At 42.6% G+C, this 17685-nt stretch overlaps 1 protein-coding gene across 1 annotated transcript in view; it reads right to left on the minus strand.

Moving 5' to 3' along the window:
• ADAMTS10 (ADAM metallopeptidase with thrombospondin type 1 motif 10) overlaps positions 1–17685 on the minus strand; it is a 148036-nt gene that overhangs the window by 72712 nt on the left and 57639 nt on the right. Inside the window, exons 3-8 of the mRNA XM_083179191.1 lie at positions 9816–10118; positions 6193–6610; positions 5529–5682; positions 4426–4643; positions 4245–4328; positions 1837–1976 (exon numbers count right to left, since the gene is read on the minus strand). Coding sequence (XP_083035317.1) covers positions 1837–1976; positions 4245–4328; positions 4426–4643; positions 5529–5682; positions 6193–6610; positions 9816–9961 — 1160 coding nt within the window. The 5' untranslated portion in view covers positions 9962–10118. The remainder of the gene's footprint in view (positions 1–1836; positions 1977–4244; positions 4329–4425; positions 4644–5528; positions 5683–6192; positions 6611–9815; positions 10119–17685) is intronic.

The raw sequence follows: 17685 nt of genomic DNA on the forward strand, positions 1-17685 counted from the left end.
ATTGCTGATAACCCTGTCTCCTGCCAGCAGCGCTGAAAGTCAGGCTTCCCCACGCAGCGATGATAACCCTGTCGCCCACGCGCAGCACTGATGACCCTGGCTCCTGCCTGCAGTGCTGATGACCCTGGCTCCTGCCCAAAGCGCTGATAACCCTGGCTCCTGCTTGCAGAGCTGAAAGCCCAGTTCCAGTGTTCAGAGCCCCCCCCCCCGATTGACCCTCAGCTGTCAGTTCCAGGAGCAGCCGTGTCGGGGTCTTGGGGACCCGACCCGCTATTGGGAGAGAGAAGTGATGGTGCGGAGTGCAGGCTGTACAGGGGAGCGTCATAGGACACCAGGTACAGAAGCCCAGCACTGCCCAAAACTTTACTATATTAATTATATTTCAGTATTTGAAATGGGTGTGTGTGCTTGGCTATACGTGTGTCGGTGAAGATGTGTCTGTGACTATGTATGTACATTATACTATATATATATATCTATATATATATATATATAGATATATATATATAGATAGATATGGGGGATGGCGGCCTGGCACTCTCCCAGCGGTGGTCACGGTACCCCGGTGCCCTTGAAGAATAGATTAGTAGGTTCAGGACAGAATCACGGCACTCCAGGGAGATTTTCAAAAGTGTATATTGAAGAAAAAAACCACACCAACGTTTCGGAGCTTAGCGCTCCTTTTTCAAGGTGAAAACAGTGTTACACTGTTTTCACCTTGAAAAAGGAGCGCTAAGCTCCGAAACGTTGGTGTGGTTTTTTTCTTCAATATACACTTTTGAAAATCTCCCTGGAGTGCCGTGATTCTGTCCTGAACCTATATATATAGATATATATATAGATATATATCTATATATATATCTATATATATAGCGGGCTGATGGGGCGGCACTCACAGACTGTACTTCAGAACTTGTATCGGTGAATCAAGTGCATTTATTGATAACGTTTCGGGGAACTAGTCCCCTTCATCAGACCAGATCAGGGACTAGTTCCCCGAAACGTTATCAATAAATGCACTTGTTTCACCGACACAAGTTCTGAAGTACAGTCTGTGAGTGCTGCCCAATCAGCCCACTATCTACATGGGACTAGTTCCCCCAGGGGAAGGCACCCCAGCAAGTTACCCGCAGACGGGACCGGAGTGCCGGAGGATTGGACTCTATATATATTAGTTGTATATATATATTAGTTGTTTGTGTGTGGTGGTATATGTATGGCTGTGGGTGTGTTGTTGGCGTTTAGCCTCCGGTCATCTGATATGAACTTATTTTATGCCCCTGGGCCAGCAGTGTGCATCATGAGGCTCTTGCCACAAGGTAGCACTCCCATTAGTTAAAGCTATATTCAGCAGCCAATAGGTGCTGTGTATAGCCGTAACCACAGTGAGCGTTACCTTGCGGCGGGCAGGTACAGTTGGAGCTGCCTGTGTACTGCCTCCCTTCCTCCATGGCCTGAATATTGCAAGGAGCATGTAACCCCTGGCAATGAGCGTGTAATTCTTAGTAACGAGCATGTTACCGCTGGTAATGAGGAAGAAATACCTGGCAATGAACATGTACGTTAAATTTTTTTAAAATAATTATTTTGTTATGTGTGGGGTGGTGGTGGTGCGCAGAGACTTTTTTGGCCGTTCAAGTTATGCTACTGGTTTAAAGCTTTGGCTGACTGGTCACAAAGTACATGACAGCATCTGAAACCACCTGCAATTAGATATTTTCAATTCTATAATTAGAACTATAGTATGTCCTATAAACCCCCAAAATATGATCAGATTTAGCACTCCTATCTTCAAATATGACTTTAATTTCTATTCGCTATCTACAGTTTCTATACCTGGTTATCAAGACAGCTGTGTCGTGATCAGCAATGCCGCTCTCTGAGATCGCATTTCCATTACGGCTTACAATGGACTTTTGCCACCGGCAGAAACTGTCTAGGGACTTCCCTGCATGATGATTGATCTCCAGGGTGGGCTGTTGAATGAATTGATGTGTTATGACAAGATGCAGACAAAATAAAATGTACTATTTTTCTTGTACATAGGATACAAACATACAGGGCGAGATTCAGCAAGCTGAAAATGCCGTAAAAACCCCGTTTTCGGGGGTTTTACCGCATCTTCATATGCAGCAAAGCCCCGTTGCTGGGGCTTCGCTGCGGGGGGTTACGCCAGTTCCTATTTGGCGTAACCCCATGGAAGCCTATGGGCTTCCCTTCACGTCCCCCGCCGCCCCGCGCGCCCCCCGCCGATCAGCGCCGCACCCCCCTCACCTGTGTCCGGGCAGCCTCCTGCTGTGCTGCCCGGACCAGTGATTTCCTCCTGCCTGCACCACTTCTGAGTGCAGGGAGGAGGAACCGGAGCCCTTACAGCTGTGTAAGGGTTCCAGCAGGAAGGGGGGGACCCGGTGCACATCGCCGGGCATCGCTTTTGCGTTAATAATCGCATATGTTAGTGCATATGCGATTATTAACTATGCGAATGCCGGCGATGTGCACCGGGGATTATTAGTGAATCCCGCCCATTATGTGTTAAATAGTGGTCATAATGGAGTTAAGAGTTAAACCTCCTTGTTCTGGGCTAAATACGGCACATACTGCATATCCGTGCCTGTATATCAACATACTGGTATCCTAAAAATGGTGTTTCCCAAACTCAGTTCTCATGCCTTCCTAACAGTCTAGGTTTTAAGAAAATATATGTTTTAGCACAGGTCACTTATATCCCTTTCACATCGCAAATGCAGAGTCGCACCTGAGATTTGGACATGGGTCCATCCCGGGAGCGACCCAGCATATGTGAGGTAAAGCTCCCCGCAGTGGCTGGAGCGTCATCGTTGGGGCAGGGGAAAAGGCAGCGCTTGGAGCTGTCGCTTCCTCCTCCCTATATTGTGAATGGGACCTGGGTCATATTGCTGGGTTGCTGGACCTGGGATTTTTTCAAAAGGCCTTTTCACACCGCACAGGGACTTGGGTTGACACAGCAACAACACTGGTCGGACCCGGATAATTTGTGCGGTATTATTTAGTACCTCAGCCACTTTGAATTAAACACCTCTGCTAAAGGATAGTTTATACAACAAAACTGGACTGTTGGTGAGTGAGAACTAAGGGGCCTATTTACAAAGACTTGGATGGACTTTACCTCCATCCAGAACTTAGTAAATACTGTAAACTAAGTTTGGGAACACTGTTTTAGCCTATAGATATAGAGTATACAATTTAGAAAAAACAGGTTGACACTCCTGCGCACACCTTAGCCTTACAACTATATAGAAAATACACTGAACTTTCTAGGTATAAAAGGTAATCTTTTATTTAATAAAGAGGAACAGGAGCAGTGCACTCTGCTTATCCTGACGAAGCCCGCGTGGCGGGTGAAACGCGTTGACTAACAGAGACCCTCCCTGCACGCTACTCTATTCTACTGCAGCACCGGGAGGAGGACGAGTCTGCCGGCAGACACCACTCCAGCTCCAAAGCTACTTACATGGTACTTTTTGTCCCTTCTTGAGGATACCTATTTGCGGGTGACAGCGTGGTGTATATCCACTCTTGCCTACAAACGGCACCTGAACCATTGTGGAAAAGACTTAACCACACATACCCAATTAAGGGTTTCCCTGTATGTTTTATGTTCCTTTGTACTTGTATGTGTATATATATATATATATATATATATATATAGTATACCGTTATTAGGCCACACCCCCACTTTTTAATCTCATTTATTTACCTTTTATCATCAAATTTATATTTATTTTTATATTAACGATTTATATTTACAATATACCAATTGATGAATTGTCATTTCCTCTTTATTAAATAAAAGATGACCTTTTATACCTAGAAAGTTCAGAGTATTTTCTATATTGTTGTAAGGCTAAGGTGTGCGCAGGAGTGTCAACCTGGTTTTTCCAAATTGTATACTCCTTGGGTATCTTGTAGTTTACACCAGACACCCAGCAGCAACCTTAACTTAAAGCCGAAACTCAAAGCGCAGTCAGTCACTCTGTTCTCACGTTATAGATATAGAGTACCTGGAGCATGTCTGGCCAACCCATGGCTCTCCAGCTGATATGAAGCTACACATCCCAGCTTTAAATATTCCCTAATAATAAAACTTTGGCAGAGCATGCTGGGACTTGTAGTTTCACAATAGATGGAGGCCGGATGAACAAAATCTAGTTTGGCTTTGGATTAGTGTTTCCGGACAAACATATTTGTATTTCTTTTTAATTCACCTGGTCTTCAGTTAACAGTATTAGCCTTGTCACCATGATGTTTACAATGTTTCCCAGGCTTGAGTCCTGGAAAAGTTTGGCAACCTGACCTCCAGGAAACAAGAAAATATCAGTCTTAAAATCATTGCAAAAAAAGACTGGCACACTATTATTTGTTCCATGAGTAGGGTGTAACACTTACAATGTTCATGATAGCCAGGATATACTGCTCAATGTCCCTTCTCCCATGGTAGCCAATCATCATTTTGTCAGCAACAACCAATGTCTCCACATATCTCTCTGTGCTCACTGATCGCTTAAATGGCAGAGGCCCGCGCTGTGTGTGATTCCATGCTGGTCTTATAGGTGGGGGCCTTTGATTTCTAAGCCACCAATGGCGATCCTTCCAGGGCTTTTCATCTGAGAAGAGCAGAAAAGAAGTTTCTAAATGGCAATTAAATGGAAAAAAAGTGAACTTGCTTGGGTGGAGTTATGAAGTATGTAGTTATATAGTATAATATTATGAACCTCCATTCCTGGGCATTTTATATAACCTATTCAGCATCATGATGTAACTGAATTTGAAAAAATATAAGTAACTGCCACCAATATACTAGTTTGTAGCACTCAGGAGCTGGGCAACGTCAGATATGAAATGATGGGCATGCTGTACTATTATCTGGGTGATCCTGATATTTGCGGGTTTTCACAGATAATTGTACAGTGTGTGTGATCAAGCTCAAAATAACGTTGGACATGCCAAAGCATCCGGCATGCTATAATTGTGAAGTTGACTGCATTGGGCAATGGATTATTATTATTATCGTTGATTAAAATGGCACCTCAAGTGTTCTGCATGAGCAAAAAACAATACAATAAATAAAAACAATAAAATAATGAATTACAGTATGAGGCAAATTAGGACATGTAAATGAAGACAGTTGCAGCAGGGGATAAGACACTGACACAATTATCTGGGTGGCAGAGATATATTGTAAGAAAAATACATGAGGAGAGAGGGCCCTGCTCGTGAGAGCTTACTTTCTGTATGTGTTTTTCTTTTATGTGGGAGGAATGGAAAATGCCCCCTCCCCAGGGAAAGAAGAGAGATTTATTGGCCATATACACTGAGATATCTCACAGGGTATATCCACAATGTCCTCTGGGCTACAGGTTCTCAGATAAAATGCCTGTCAGATATATTATCTGTCTGCGTATAACCAGCATAAGTACTTAATGTACCTTGATATAAAGGGCATGTATAAAATGAATCTTAAAATAATATGTGCTATCAAAAACGGTTACCTATTACACCACAGGCAGCATCAAGGTGCTGTCGCTGCAAGGAGGAGCGCTTGTACACCACGTGAGGGGTTCCACCACTGGTCTGGTTATAGTTTCCACCTAGAGGTAACGGTTCAATCAGATACTCTTCCTCTCCTGACACTATCACTCCGAGCTGGAAGCAGAAACAGACCAAAGAGAGGATAATGTCATGGTTTCAGAAAATAGCTTACGCTCATCAGTTTACTAGACATGTTACCATAATAAACTCTTACTCCAAGAAAACATAATTATAATTAAAAAAGAGGCTCTCATTGGATCTTTTGTGCCACAAAGCAAAATAATAAAGGATCAATTGACAAAGATCCAAGTCATCTCGCAGCTTGCTGGAGCAAAAGCTGACTAAACGAAAGCTAAGTAATATACATATTCAATATTAAATTGAAGTGATGCTGAAGAAGATACATTTACTCCGTCTATTAGTGTCTAACTGGCAGCAAACCAGATGTTGTTCCTTTAATTTTGAACCTATTAAATACATAGCTTTAATGTTGCTACTTTGGTCAGTTGTGGCTCTAACCTTTTACCTATTTGTCTGCAAAGCCCTCTCTGTCCAATAGATAAACATATTTTGAGCAGGACCACAATTGTCCAATTCTCCTGTTTATGTTTACCCTATCCTCACCAGTCCATTGCAGTTGCTAATGGCCACCTTGGAGCTCAACTGCTGGTCTTGTATATGGCCAATATAATGACAGTCCTCATACAGCTCATGCTTCCAATCCAATCCCCCACTCTTCCAGTACTCGACAGTGAAGTGTTGTCCCAGTAGATCTGTTTGCAAGGTAAGGTTGAGCAGGAAGCTAGACCTCTGAGCTTGTAACCGGTAGAAGACCTGACGCTCGGACTCATCAGGGATGCTCCGCCGAGACCTGTGGACACTGGGAGGTGCTCGGCGAAGGTCGTAGGTCAGGAAGTTCCCACTCTGGTCCACCTGGGCAGGGAAGGCGATCTCATAGTGACTCAGACGGGAGAGGAAATCTGCTGGGTCAGAGGAGAGGACTTCACTGGCTGCGGTCATTCCAACGATGCAGTGACTTGGGCTGAATTACAAGGCACCACGTCAAGCACAATAACAAGTACAAGTTATAAAATGATTATAGGACCAAACTGTACTAATAGTAGGAAAAGTTTTTTTCTTAGTTTCAAAGTGTAATATGTACAAAGCGTTAGTCCTTTATTGGACACATAGTTACCAAATGTAGATTTAAATATATTTACCATTTGTAGCTGTGTTTCTCTGAAAATTATTACAATAAAGAACTGATCAAAAGAAACATTTTGGTCAAAGTGGTGGATGCTGTCACATACACAACAATTAAATCATAAAGGGTAGAGAGAGATGATGACCTGAATTCAGTAACAATCTATAACATAAGGGGTTATCATATCTTACTCTTCCATAGGTTCTTAGGGATTCTTTTTTTTCTACATTTTAGTGCTTATAACTAATACAGTTCACTGTTCATTCATAAAACCACATAAGACTTTTCATATAGAAAATGTTTGCTAGCAGAAAAATGCAGCAATTTGCTGATATTACTGGCGATTTCACTAAGTATGCACAGGAGTTGCAAAACTGTCGGATTATGCACATGCTGGGCCTGATTCTGAGCCAAGTGGCAGTAGAAATACTGCAGATCTCACAGACATCTGTAAACTACATACAGCATCATCACTAGTGGTCAGGGGGGCATCAAGAAAGGATGACGCCTTTGTGCAGATTCCAAATGTGGTCCCCTCCTTTCTAGATGGCAAGCAATAGACTTGGCACTAGAGTCATAAGGAGACCTTAACGCTGTCCCAGAGTTTAGTGTGAATGTGCAACACCATGGAAAAATGTCCTTTCACGTGCAGATGCTTGGATGTTTGGAATAGATGGGTGGATACTCGCTTAAGCATGGGGTAGCAAGAACGCTACCGCAGCCATATTGGAAAAAAGGACACAGATACATCCTGCTCAGAATCAAGCCCACAAATAGTTTTTGACAGTAACCAAGCATGACTGTATACTATTTACTAGCTGATGCTAAGATGTAAGTTTCACCGTTATTAGAAACATATTATTAGAAACATATAACTCAAACATTTGATAGTTTACAAATTACAGTGATTCCTGGTACACCACTCCTGACTCATTGCATCAGATACGATCCGTGGGCCAAAATTACTGACATACAGAGAACATTTTCTACTTTGAAAAAAATGTTTTGTACAGTTCCTGTTATAAGCTAGAATACTCCAACAAATGCTTTGATCCCAAGCTCTCGTGTGGCAAAGCTACAGAGGTTTTGTGCCATGTTGTTGTGATCATTTGGATCTGCTTTTTACTGCTATCAACTAATATTAGTGGACGGCCTTTAAAAAATGTCATGTGTCTCCATTTTTAGCACAAGCCAATAGTTTTCCAAATGCCTGATTGGTAAGTGAATGCATCAGTATTACATTATTGTTTCCACATGGATGTCAGGATATGGTATTGTTTCCATATTCTGTATATTTGTTATTAGTTTGTACATGGTAGGAAGGAGTGAGAGAAAGATAGAGAAAATTGTATTCTTTTGATTATAGCATTACGCAATCCCAGTTTGGTACACTTTTGTAAAGCTGACAATTTCCATATTGCTCCTGTTACAGTCCACATGGCCTGATTCAGCACGGAGCAGCATGATCCTTAGCAACAGAAATGCAGGAGGAGGTGAATACCTGCTGCCTGCATTTGCGATCATGGTTCTAAATGGATATGGATAGCAATGTTCATCTGCAAATGCAAGTCTGAGTAAGTCAGACCTTACTCAGACTTGGAGTCCAAGAGGGCCTTGTGTGGCCAAGGAAAGTGCGAACATGAGGCAGTTTTTGGCTTCATTACCCCTGGGAAATGGGGGAATCACACCTGTTTTTTCCCAAATGCCAGGCGCCTCTACCCCAGTCCCTATTCGTGAACATTATTATCATCATTCACACCAGAGTACTACAGATGGTAATATCATTAACTTCATATCTCTAATTCCACGTTTGTGGAGCTCCGCAATATCAGTCAAGCATCCTGTGCTCATTTTAATTCCAGTATTATTTTATGTGTTTATTATCATTATTATTTTTCTTGATTGTTTTTATATATGTATAATTAAATTTGTAATACTTTTGAGATACCGTCTGGTCTTTCTAATTATTCAGCCAGCGCTGGCACATTCCTTTTTCTTCCTATTCGTGAACATTCCTGTCTGTCATTCATTGTTGAGATGTGATCGCAAGACATGTGCTCAGTTAAAGGGAAATATCCGCTACTGATCCCTTATGCGATCAGTAGTGAGTTAGGCCCATAGTACATATGTGAAGGATCATTATCATAAGTAGAGGTATTTGCAGTCCCCCATGTTTTGATTTTGACTCTAAACCATTATCATATTTAGATTTTTGGTTTTAGCAAAACCAGCCTCAAGTGTCTTGGGTTTGGATGTGGATTTTTTTTAATTGATAAAAACATGTCATTTGGATCTGTTTTGGTTCCAGCAATATTAATAACATCAATAAAATTAATTCACATTCAATTCTAGTGTGAAACGGCACCTGAAATCTCGGGGGAGGGACTTACATGCAATCCACAACAGACAAGATTTGTTTTTTTAGATCCAAGAGCCAAACTTGGTGGGAAGACCGGAGCTTCACCCGAGTTCGACTCACAACCCCAAAATTCCCACCCATCTCTAGTCATTTTCTTTGTCACCTGATGTCAGATGATGGGGCGACATACAAGGTTGCTATTGCAATTCATACATAAATAGGACTTGCTCAATTCAATCCGATTAAATAGAACATCCCCAATAGTTTACGGCAGATGGGATACCCCTATAATCTACATGAAGCAGACAGAAAATAAAGCCTCTTGGTCCAATGATAGTAACACTTTTAATATGACTAGACAGGTAAGTCTACAACTGACCACATGTGGCCCAACAATTTGATCACTTTAGAACAAAAAATGACCAACATTTTAATATGTGGCACACAGAATGATCCTAAGTATGATATAAATCTCTGTGGCTGATATTAGATTGGACCTGATGGAAAATCTCATTGGCATGTGTGTAGGGTTATTGTATACAGGTATAGGAAGCAATGGTATATTCAACCTCTGAATGACAAGATTTGGTCTTCCACATGTGTGACCTTCTTTAGCCCTTTTATATACAGAAATACTCTTCACATTTTCAAATTCCCAAGATGAAAAAGTTATTGATCTCTCACCTTCTGAACTCTGTTTCGAATTTCTGTGACTTTTGAAACCTGAAGTCCTTGCTGAAGTCATGGTGAATGCCAAAGCCAGCAGTCCCCAAATAATAGCCATGGCAATTGGTCTTCTTTGGCTCAGCTATAACTCCCAGTTTAACCATGACGCTGTCCCTCTGGCCTTCTTCCAGACACTACTAACCTAGAGCATGTGAAGGCATCTCCTCCAAACTTTTGCAATATTTTCTATATATCTTTTGTTGTCTATTCATCTGTTTCTATGGTGAAATATGTTTCCTCCTTAATTAAGTGGTTATTGACCTAGAAAAGAGATGCTTTTTATACATATATATCAGCAATATATATTAGCAAATCAAATTAACACAAAAAAAGACATTGGACCCTTCTTTATCCCCAGGAGCTGATAGACTGGAGCCCCATTTATCATATGCATTGAGTATATGAGGGGCAGATTTACAGTATTAAGCTCGGTGAAGTGATATTGGGGCTGTAACTTTATCACCGGCCAATCAGCTGCTAACTTTGAAGTTACAGGGTTGGTTTGAAAAATGACAGGTAGGAGCTGATTGGCCGGTGATAAAGACAAGACACTTTATCACTTCCCCAAGCTTAATAAATCAACCCCTAATTCTCTATATTCCCTATTTTTTGTCAGCAGCCTATTAACCTTCCAATATGTTTTTGAAGTGTGCGGGGAAAGAAAAGCCCAGATGAAACGCATTCAAACAAATGAAGACAACACAAATTCTACACAGCTGTGACATGAATAGGAAGGACATTGACCTCATGACCTTTGTGTTGTGAACCAGTAGTGCTAACCACTATGCCATCTGTGCTGTCCTTATAATTAAGACTGCTGGTGTGCCACAACATTTTTGCTAACCCACATGTTTCTATACAACATACGTGATCTGCATAATACTCAACATAAAATCCAAGGATTAGATTTACATTTTATAAATTGAAAATCACTTGAAAGAATTGTTAATGCTGCATATTATGCATTTCTGTAATAAAGGTTACATGTCCATCATTATAATGTAATTGCAATAACTGCCATAGACCCATAGCTAACAATAGCCTGTTACTCCATGTACCTTGCAGAAGTTCAGTACAACGCCTATCTGCTCTTCCTAGTCTCCATAGCTCTTATCTGTCTCAGTGTAGACTGGGAAAGCGACTTTGGCAAACGATCTCTCCAGATGTCAAAATAATTATTATATCTGGTTGGGGGCGGCTCAGCCAGACACATGCTCTGATTTAAACCTATGCTGTCAGAGATAGTTAAAATACATTTAAAATTTGGTTTGTGAGGATGTAAGTAATTTTGCACATCGTAAAGTAGATTATACCAATTAGACAGGTATGTGGTGTCAGAGGAGGAACTTAGGAGCAGCCCTTAACTGACTTTAATAAAACTATATTTAGTTTTACTACGATGTACATAGATATTTTATGTGAAGGTGAATGGGAGAGCAGCCCAAAAAAGCTTGTATTAGTGCAAGTAATTCCCAGCTGCTCTACTGGAACCGATGTACTGTAGTATCTGTATATTCTGCGAGACTGGTTACCTATAACTGCATATAGCATTACAATGGTTGACACAACATGTGTGATTGTCCTTAACATGCTATAATGAGCCGTTGCGAATGCAATCTAGGGAGATGGTGAAGTCAGGACAATGCCGCAGAGGAGACAATTGCTATGGAATCAACCATAATGGTGGTAGGGCCTGTTGAGTGAGTGGCATCTGATGAGGAGAACTGGATCATAGGGGATAATTCTGTGTTGAATGCAGTTGCGGCCTTCTTTTGCTGCAGTTGTATCAGAACTTTAGCTAATGCTGGTAAAATGTCCTTACCTGGTGTACATCCATGCAGGAACTAGAATTCCCACTTTTACTGTCTATAGATGCTCCAATCATGCTTTGTGCATCTTTAGATATCATCATCGATCACTTTTGAAACTTGCACCAGCTCTACGCTATGTGCAAATCTTATGTCCACCAGTATGACCACCTATGTGAGTAATTCAGCCTATGTGTAAGAAACCATTCAGCAACACTCCCATACTATCTTACATCTCTGTCTAATTATCCAACCCCATATAACCTCCTAGGAATGCCCAACACATTTCTAATAATATTCTTGCTGCATGTGCCTGGCTCTGTATGAACACCATGCGTCTGATTTGCACAAGATCTATTAGGATCTGTAGCTTATAATCTCTGAAATGCCCAGGCTGACAACAGTAACAACACAGTTGCTACAGGATGAATCTGGCTGGACCCAACTGTCTTGAAGATGCATCTGGCCTACTGCAGGGCTCCTGGGTAGTCCACCTCCCAGCCAGGGCCAGAGGTATAGAGTGGAGCACATGCTATGGCGACCCTTCCTTCAGTACAGTAATGTGTCTGTGGACTAAGCATTGCCAGCATGTGTACATTAAGGGCAGCAACCACTACGTGTCTAGTGTATGATACTGTATGTCTCAGGAGCTGGTGGGCAAGGCATTTTGTTCATGCCCATTCGGCTGGGGGGGGGGTAAGTAATGTATCCCTAAGGTGAGGGTAGGTAGGGTAGTTTATGTCCCCTGGACCTGGAGGAGTAGGCTAGGTAGCACATGTTCCAAAGGCAGGGAAGGTAGTATGGTTACTGTAAATCCATGGGCCTTGGGATGTACTGTATGTATCGGGGGGCAGGGAGATAGATTAGGGAATTTATGTGACTCTTGCCAGCTGGGCACAGGATGTAGTTTACATCTATGGGGCCTGGGAGTGGGGGTTTATTGTGGCAAGTGTATGTTACTAGGGACCTGGTAATTTTATGTTTAGGAATCCAGCAAAAGGGTGTAGAGTTTATATACCAGGGCATTTTTCGTATGTTGGAGGTGGTAGAATATTTTCCAGAGGAAGAGACAGGCACGGCAAGTAATAAAAATGTAGATTTCCTAAATTTGCTTATGAATTTCTCTGAACCTATGCCGATTTCTCCCACAGGATGGGTAATCACACAAAAGAATTGCCCACACAGTTAGGGTAGGTACTCTATGTCCCAAGGGGTAGGGCTTATCATTCCAACTGCCCCATTGTGAGCTGGCCCAAGACCTGTAGTGTAAAGGACCTATTGTACCCAGCCGTCCAATCTCGACTGTCTGTGCGATCATACGATGCGCACTCCCACGGGTCGTGAGGTCGTCCCCCAGACGAGATGCACTGCACATCTCATCCATCGGTTCTCATTATGGTCGAATGAGTGATTGTATTTGCGTTTACAGTTCTTTTGACCGCTCCACAATCTGAATACGACTTGGTCTTATGCAAGTCGTCTTGATGTATAGCCAGCTTTAGCAAGACCGTCATAGGACTGGCCAAGCAAGAACTTTCGCATTGGCCAAATCCACACTTGATGCAGCATTCAAAATGGCACCACACTACAATGGTTCTCAACTACAAGCACAAACATTAGTAAGGTTATGTCTTTGGAACCAGTGGGTCCTACACTATAAACATTTACGAACATTTATAAACATTTACAAACTGTGTATTTTTTAAAGTGGTTATGAGGACTGACAGTAAGTGGATAAAATTCATATGCTATTTCTAACAATAAATTGAAATTAGAAATAGGACAAGTAAGTGTGATTTAAAGATATAGGAAAAATTGTCAGTAAATAAAACCTTGAAAGGAAATGGGGCACAATGAAGAAAGTATAACGCAAAGTAAATAAAAGTTTTTAATTGGACTGGAAGTTGTGAGTAATGAAAGATGTAAAAGTGATTCATTCCGTGCCTCTTCAGATATGAATCAATACTTTTTAACATCCCACGATTATGGAAAGCTTATTATTAACAGTGTTACAGTACATATTAATTTATAGGGTTTTTACATTTGTCATATAATATAAATGGGGAGAGTTTTCAGGATAACTCTGATCAGGGCCATAACTAGGTGCCTGCCAGTGGTGCCTTGCCCACAGCGCATTTGCACTGTGGGCGCACATTCCTCCACACTCCTTGTCTCCCACCAAAGACAGTGACAGCGTGTCCCATTCATGCTGCACTGTGCTCCCCAGCCAGTGGATTCTCAGTCAGTCACGGTGCCGCCTGCCGAGCAGAGTGACAAGTCTAGGACACAGAGGGGAAACGCTGATATTGATTTGCGCTCCCCCTCAGTGTCCTAAGCTGGGTACACACTAATGGATATATCTGCAGATCAATCGTTCTGCAGATATATCTACAGATGGATCAGCCAGCGTTTTCTCCATACACGCTACCCGATCCATCGGTACTGACATCACAAATGGGCTGCCGCATTCGCATGCACCACCCACTGAGCTGACAATAACCGGTGGCTCCCGGTGAGGCTGTACGGTTGCTTGGTGGATCGCCCTTACACACAGCATGATGCGCCGATATTCTTTAGATATATCGGGCATCAGATGTGTCTCACAGGCTGTGCAGCATAGTCAACCTGATATATCTGTAAATGATGCCGTTCACAGATATTTTGCTCATTATTAGTGGTCTTTTGGGAGTGTCAGGCGTTTCAAGGGAAGTTCTGTGACTTCAGAGCTGGCCTCAATCAGCCTGTTTTTGCCGCAGAGTTGTGAAAGAGCCCGATTCTCACATTTGCACAGACTGGTAAAATGATTTGATTGTGAGTGTATGGATGTGACAGTACATTGGATTGCAAAATTTTCATAATTAATCTGCAGATTTACACAGTACAGGATTCCTATCTATCTAGAGGGCATGTAAGTACTCTGCAAATGTGTGTCAGACTCTGTGGATTTTGTGAGTCCATCTGCAGATCTGGAGATAGCGGGCCGAGGGCAGTTCAATAAGTCCAATGATGCACTATAAACGTGAACCCGAAGCGTGACCTTTTCATACCCCCACTATCCACATCGGCATGGAGTTGAGAATAGAAAGTGAGGCGAGCGCAGCGAGCCCCACGAGGGGACGTGGATACCTGTGAAGCCCACGAGGGGACGCGGATACCTGTGAAGCCCACGAGGGGACGCCGATACCTGTGAAGGTACAATTTTTAATCGCATTGCATCGCATTGTATGGCATTGTATGCCATACACAATGTCATACAATTTTAAAATTGCATGACATTGTACAATATCGCACGATATCGCGTCGCATCGCATACCATCACATGCCTTATGTGATGGTTGGGCGCCGCTATAATACACAAGTACCGATAATGGTTGCAGGAGACCTGCTAGAAGCTGGCGAGGAACTTTATGCTGAGAGCATTGAGCACAGGAACGGATAAAGGTAGAGACATCTGCTTTCATGGAAGTCCACCAAAAAATTATTTTGATTAATTCTAATAGAGTTTTTTTCACGCCAGGATGACCAGAAACACGAGATGCATGTGCCCAACGAAGTAATGCAGGCCTGAGGTTCGGACTCCGCTTGATGATTCTGGGAACCAGGGCGAAAGGACAAAATGAAGATGAACCTTGTGAAAAACAGAGCCCATCGGGAGAGTTTTGGATTTAAACATTGCGAACTGTCAAGATAGAGCTAATTTTTGTAGTCAGTGAGGACAGATACCGGGAATTTGGCCCCCTCCAGAAGGTATCTCCATTCTTCAAATGCCAGTTTGATAGCAAGCAGTTCTTGCTGCCCAATTCCTTTCGGCTGGAAGGAATCTTCTGGAAAAGGATGCATACTCCCATCATCTGATCTTTGTGACAAGACTGTCCCCACTCCTACCGATCAACTTCCAGAGTGAAAGGCCAAGAACAATCGGGCTGTCGCAAAATGGGTGCCAAGGTGAATACTTGTTTTAGATGCTGGAAGGCAGCGATTGCTTCAGGTGGCACACAGGCCGGATTGGCCCCCTTGTGAGTGAGTGTAGTAATGGGACTGATGATAGATGAGAAGATCTTTAAGAATTTTGTGTAGTAGTTGGAAAAGCCAATGAAACGTTGAATGGACCTAAGAGTTGTCCAATCTAGCACCGCTTGAACCTTGGATGGAACCATCATTCTGTGATCCTCACAGGTAAGTATCTTCTACTTTACAGGTAAGTATCGCTTTGTTTTTACAAGTTATTCAGCTATACACTTATGGACAGTTCATTACAATAAAACACACAAATAAAACAATAAGGTTGCTTTTATTAAACTGGAACTCTGCTTTCGATGAAAGCCTGTTTGAAATCAAGGTTATTATTGGGCATGAAATATCAATATGCCAATACAAACATTTACTCACATAACATTAGTGAGCTGTTACTATCTAACAACTGGTTGACAGCAGAATAAATAAAGATTTAACACTTCACTTACAAACTATGGTGACACGTTACAATGCCAAATAATGCGAATAAATACTACACTGACCTCTAGAGATCGCTGTCTAAACCGTTACACTAGATTGTTATTACTTTGATAGACAGGCAAAATAATTGCTGGTAAAACATTTCCTAAATATCAATTACAATAAAATGTTAAACATTTCCACAGTACCCTTTGTTTCCTATAAGGCCTTTAATTACACAAATGGGTTATTATTGCGCAATAATCCTTCCTTCTTATAATAACCTAGAGTTAACTCTTTTTATGACTATAGTCAACTGTTATACAAGCGCTTTTTAATAACTGTCTATTCCTTTGTTGCAGGCTTTCAGGTCCCACGTCGCAATGTCTATTCCCTGAACAGAATATTTGTAATCCAAAATTTGGGAAGAAGTAGGTAAGTGTCGCTTGGCGGGGTCCTGATGTAGTCTATGCATTAAAGGGAAGAATAGGCTAATGGGCGTTAAACCGAAGAATGGTCTATAAATTACAACAGTCCCCAGCTGTCTGGCACTTCCAAATTATTGCTCCTCTGTGCTGAGATTATACTGCAAAATTGGTTTTGTTGTTATCCTGAGCCCCTTGCTATGTGAACTGTCCCTGCTATTGCTGGGATAGGCTTCTTATTACGATGAAGCACCGCTGCTAGTAAATCAGTCTCCAAATACAATGTCCTAGAAAAATCTTAGTTTAACTGGCAGTTGTAGTCTAAACCTCCCAAGTATGATAGTCTATTAGCTATTTCTGAAGCAAGCCTGGATTAGTTATAAGGTCCCTCTCTCTCTGTAACATCGACAGCTTCAGTAAGGATTGCTGGCAAGGAGCGTACGTCCTGAAGTCTATGACTACTCCTAATGTGCTGAGATAACCTTATAGCCAGACTCGGGGGTGCAGACTACACTGGGAGATGATGTAGTGTCGTCTCTTTACTTTATGCAGCTCTTACAGCTCTGTATGCAGTTTTATACAGCTCTTACTGAGCAAAGCAGTCTGATTGATGCGTGTGATACAAGTCCCTGGGACTTGCTAGAATAGCTGAGTGTATGATGCGGGAGGCAGGGCTGAGGGCATAGTGGGCGGCCCTTTTGGGCTGGATAGTCACTCACCGCGCCCCTTTATTGTTCCTTATCTGCTGCAGGATCGACTGGACACTCCCTACGGTGCCGCCTCCACCGCCTAGTCACCGCCCGGAATGACGCAGACACCGCCTTCCTATGACGCTGCGGCCCGCCCAGGAACACCACGTCTGGGTTTGCAGGGGAGAAGCCGCCGGATCTCTGGTGCCTGTCACCGCTGAAGGGAAGAAGCTCTGCCGTCGTCTCTGGAGCCCCTGGTGAGTGTGCTCCGTGTCTCAGCACCGCTCTCTGCTTCCTCTCCAGCTGCGTAGCTCTGCTTGCTTTTACAACCTCTGGGGAACTGCTCAACAGCTGTTAACGGCTGTCAGTTTTTTACCCAGGCTCTCGTGGCTCACGGTGCCCGTCATGTGCACGGGCTGAATAACTTTATCGACATAGGGTTTTTCTGCCAGCAGTTCGTTGCTCCCTGTCT

This window comes from Crinia signifera, chromosome 1, assembly GCF_055691185.1.
Source record: "Crinia signifera chromosome 1, ASM5569118v1, whole genome shotgun sequence".
Taxonomy (NCBI): Eukaryota; Metazoa; Chordata; class Amphibia; order Anura; family Myobatrachidae; genus Crinia; species Crinia signifera.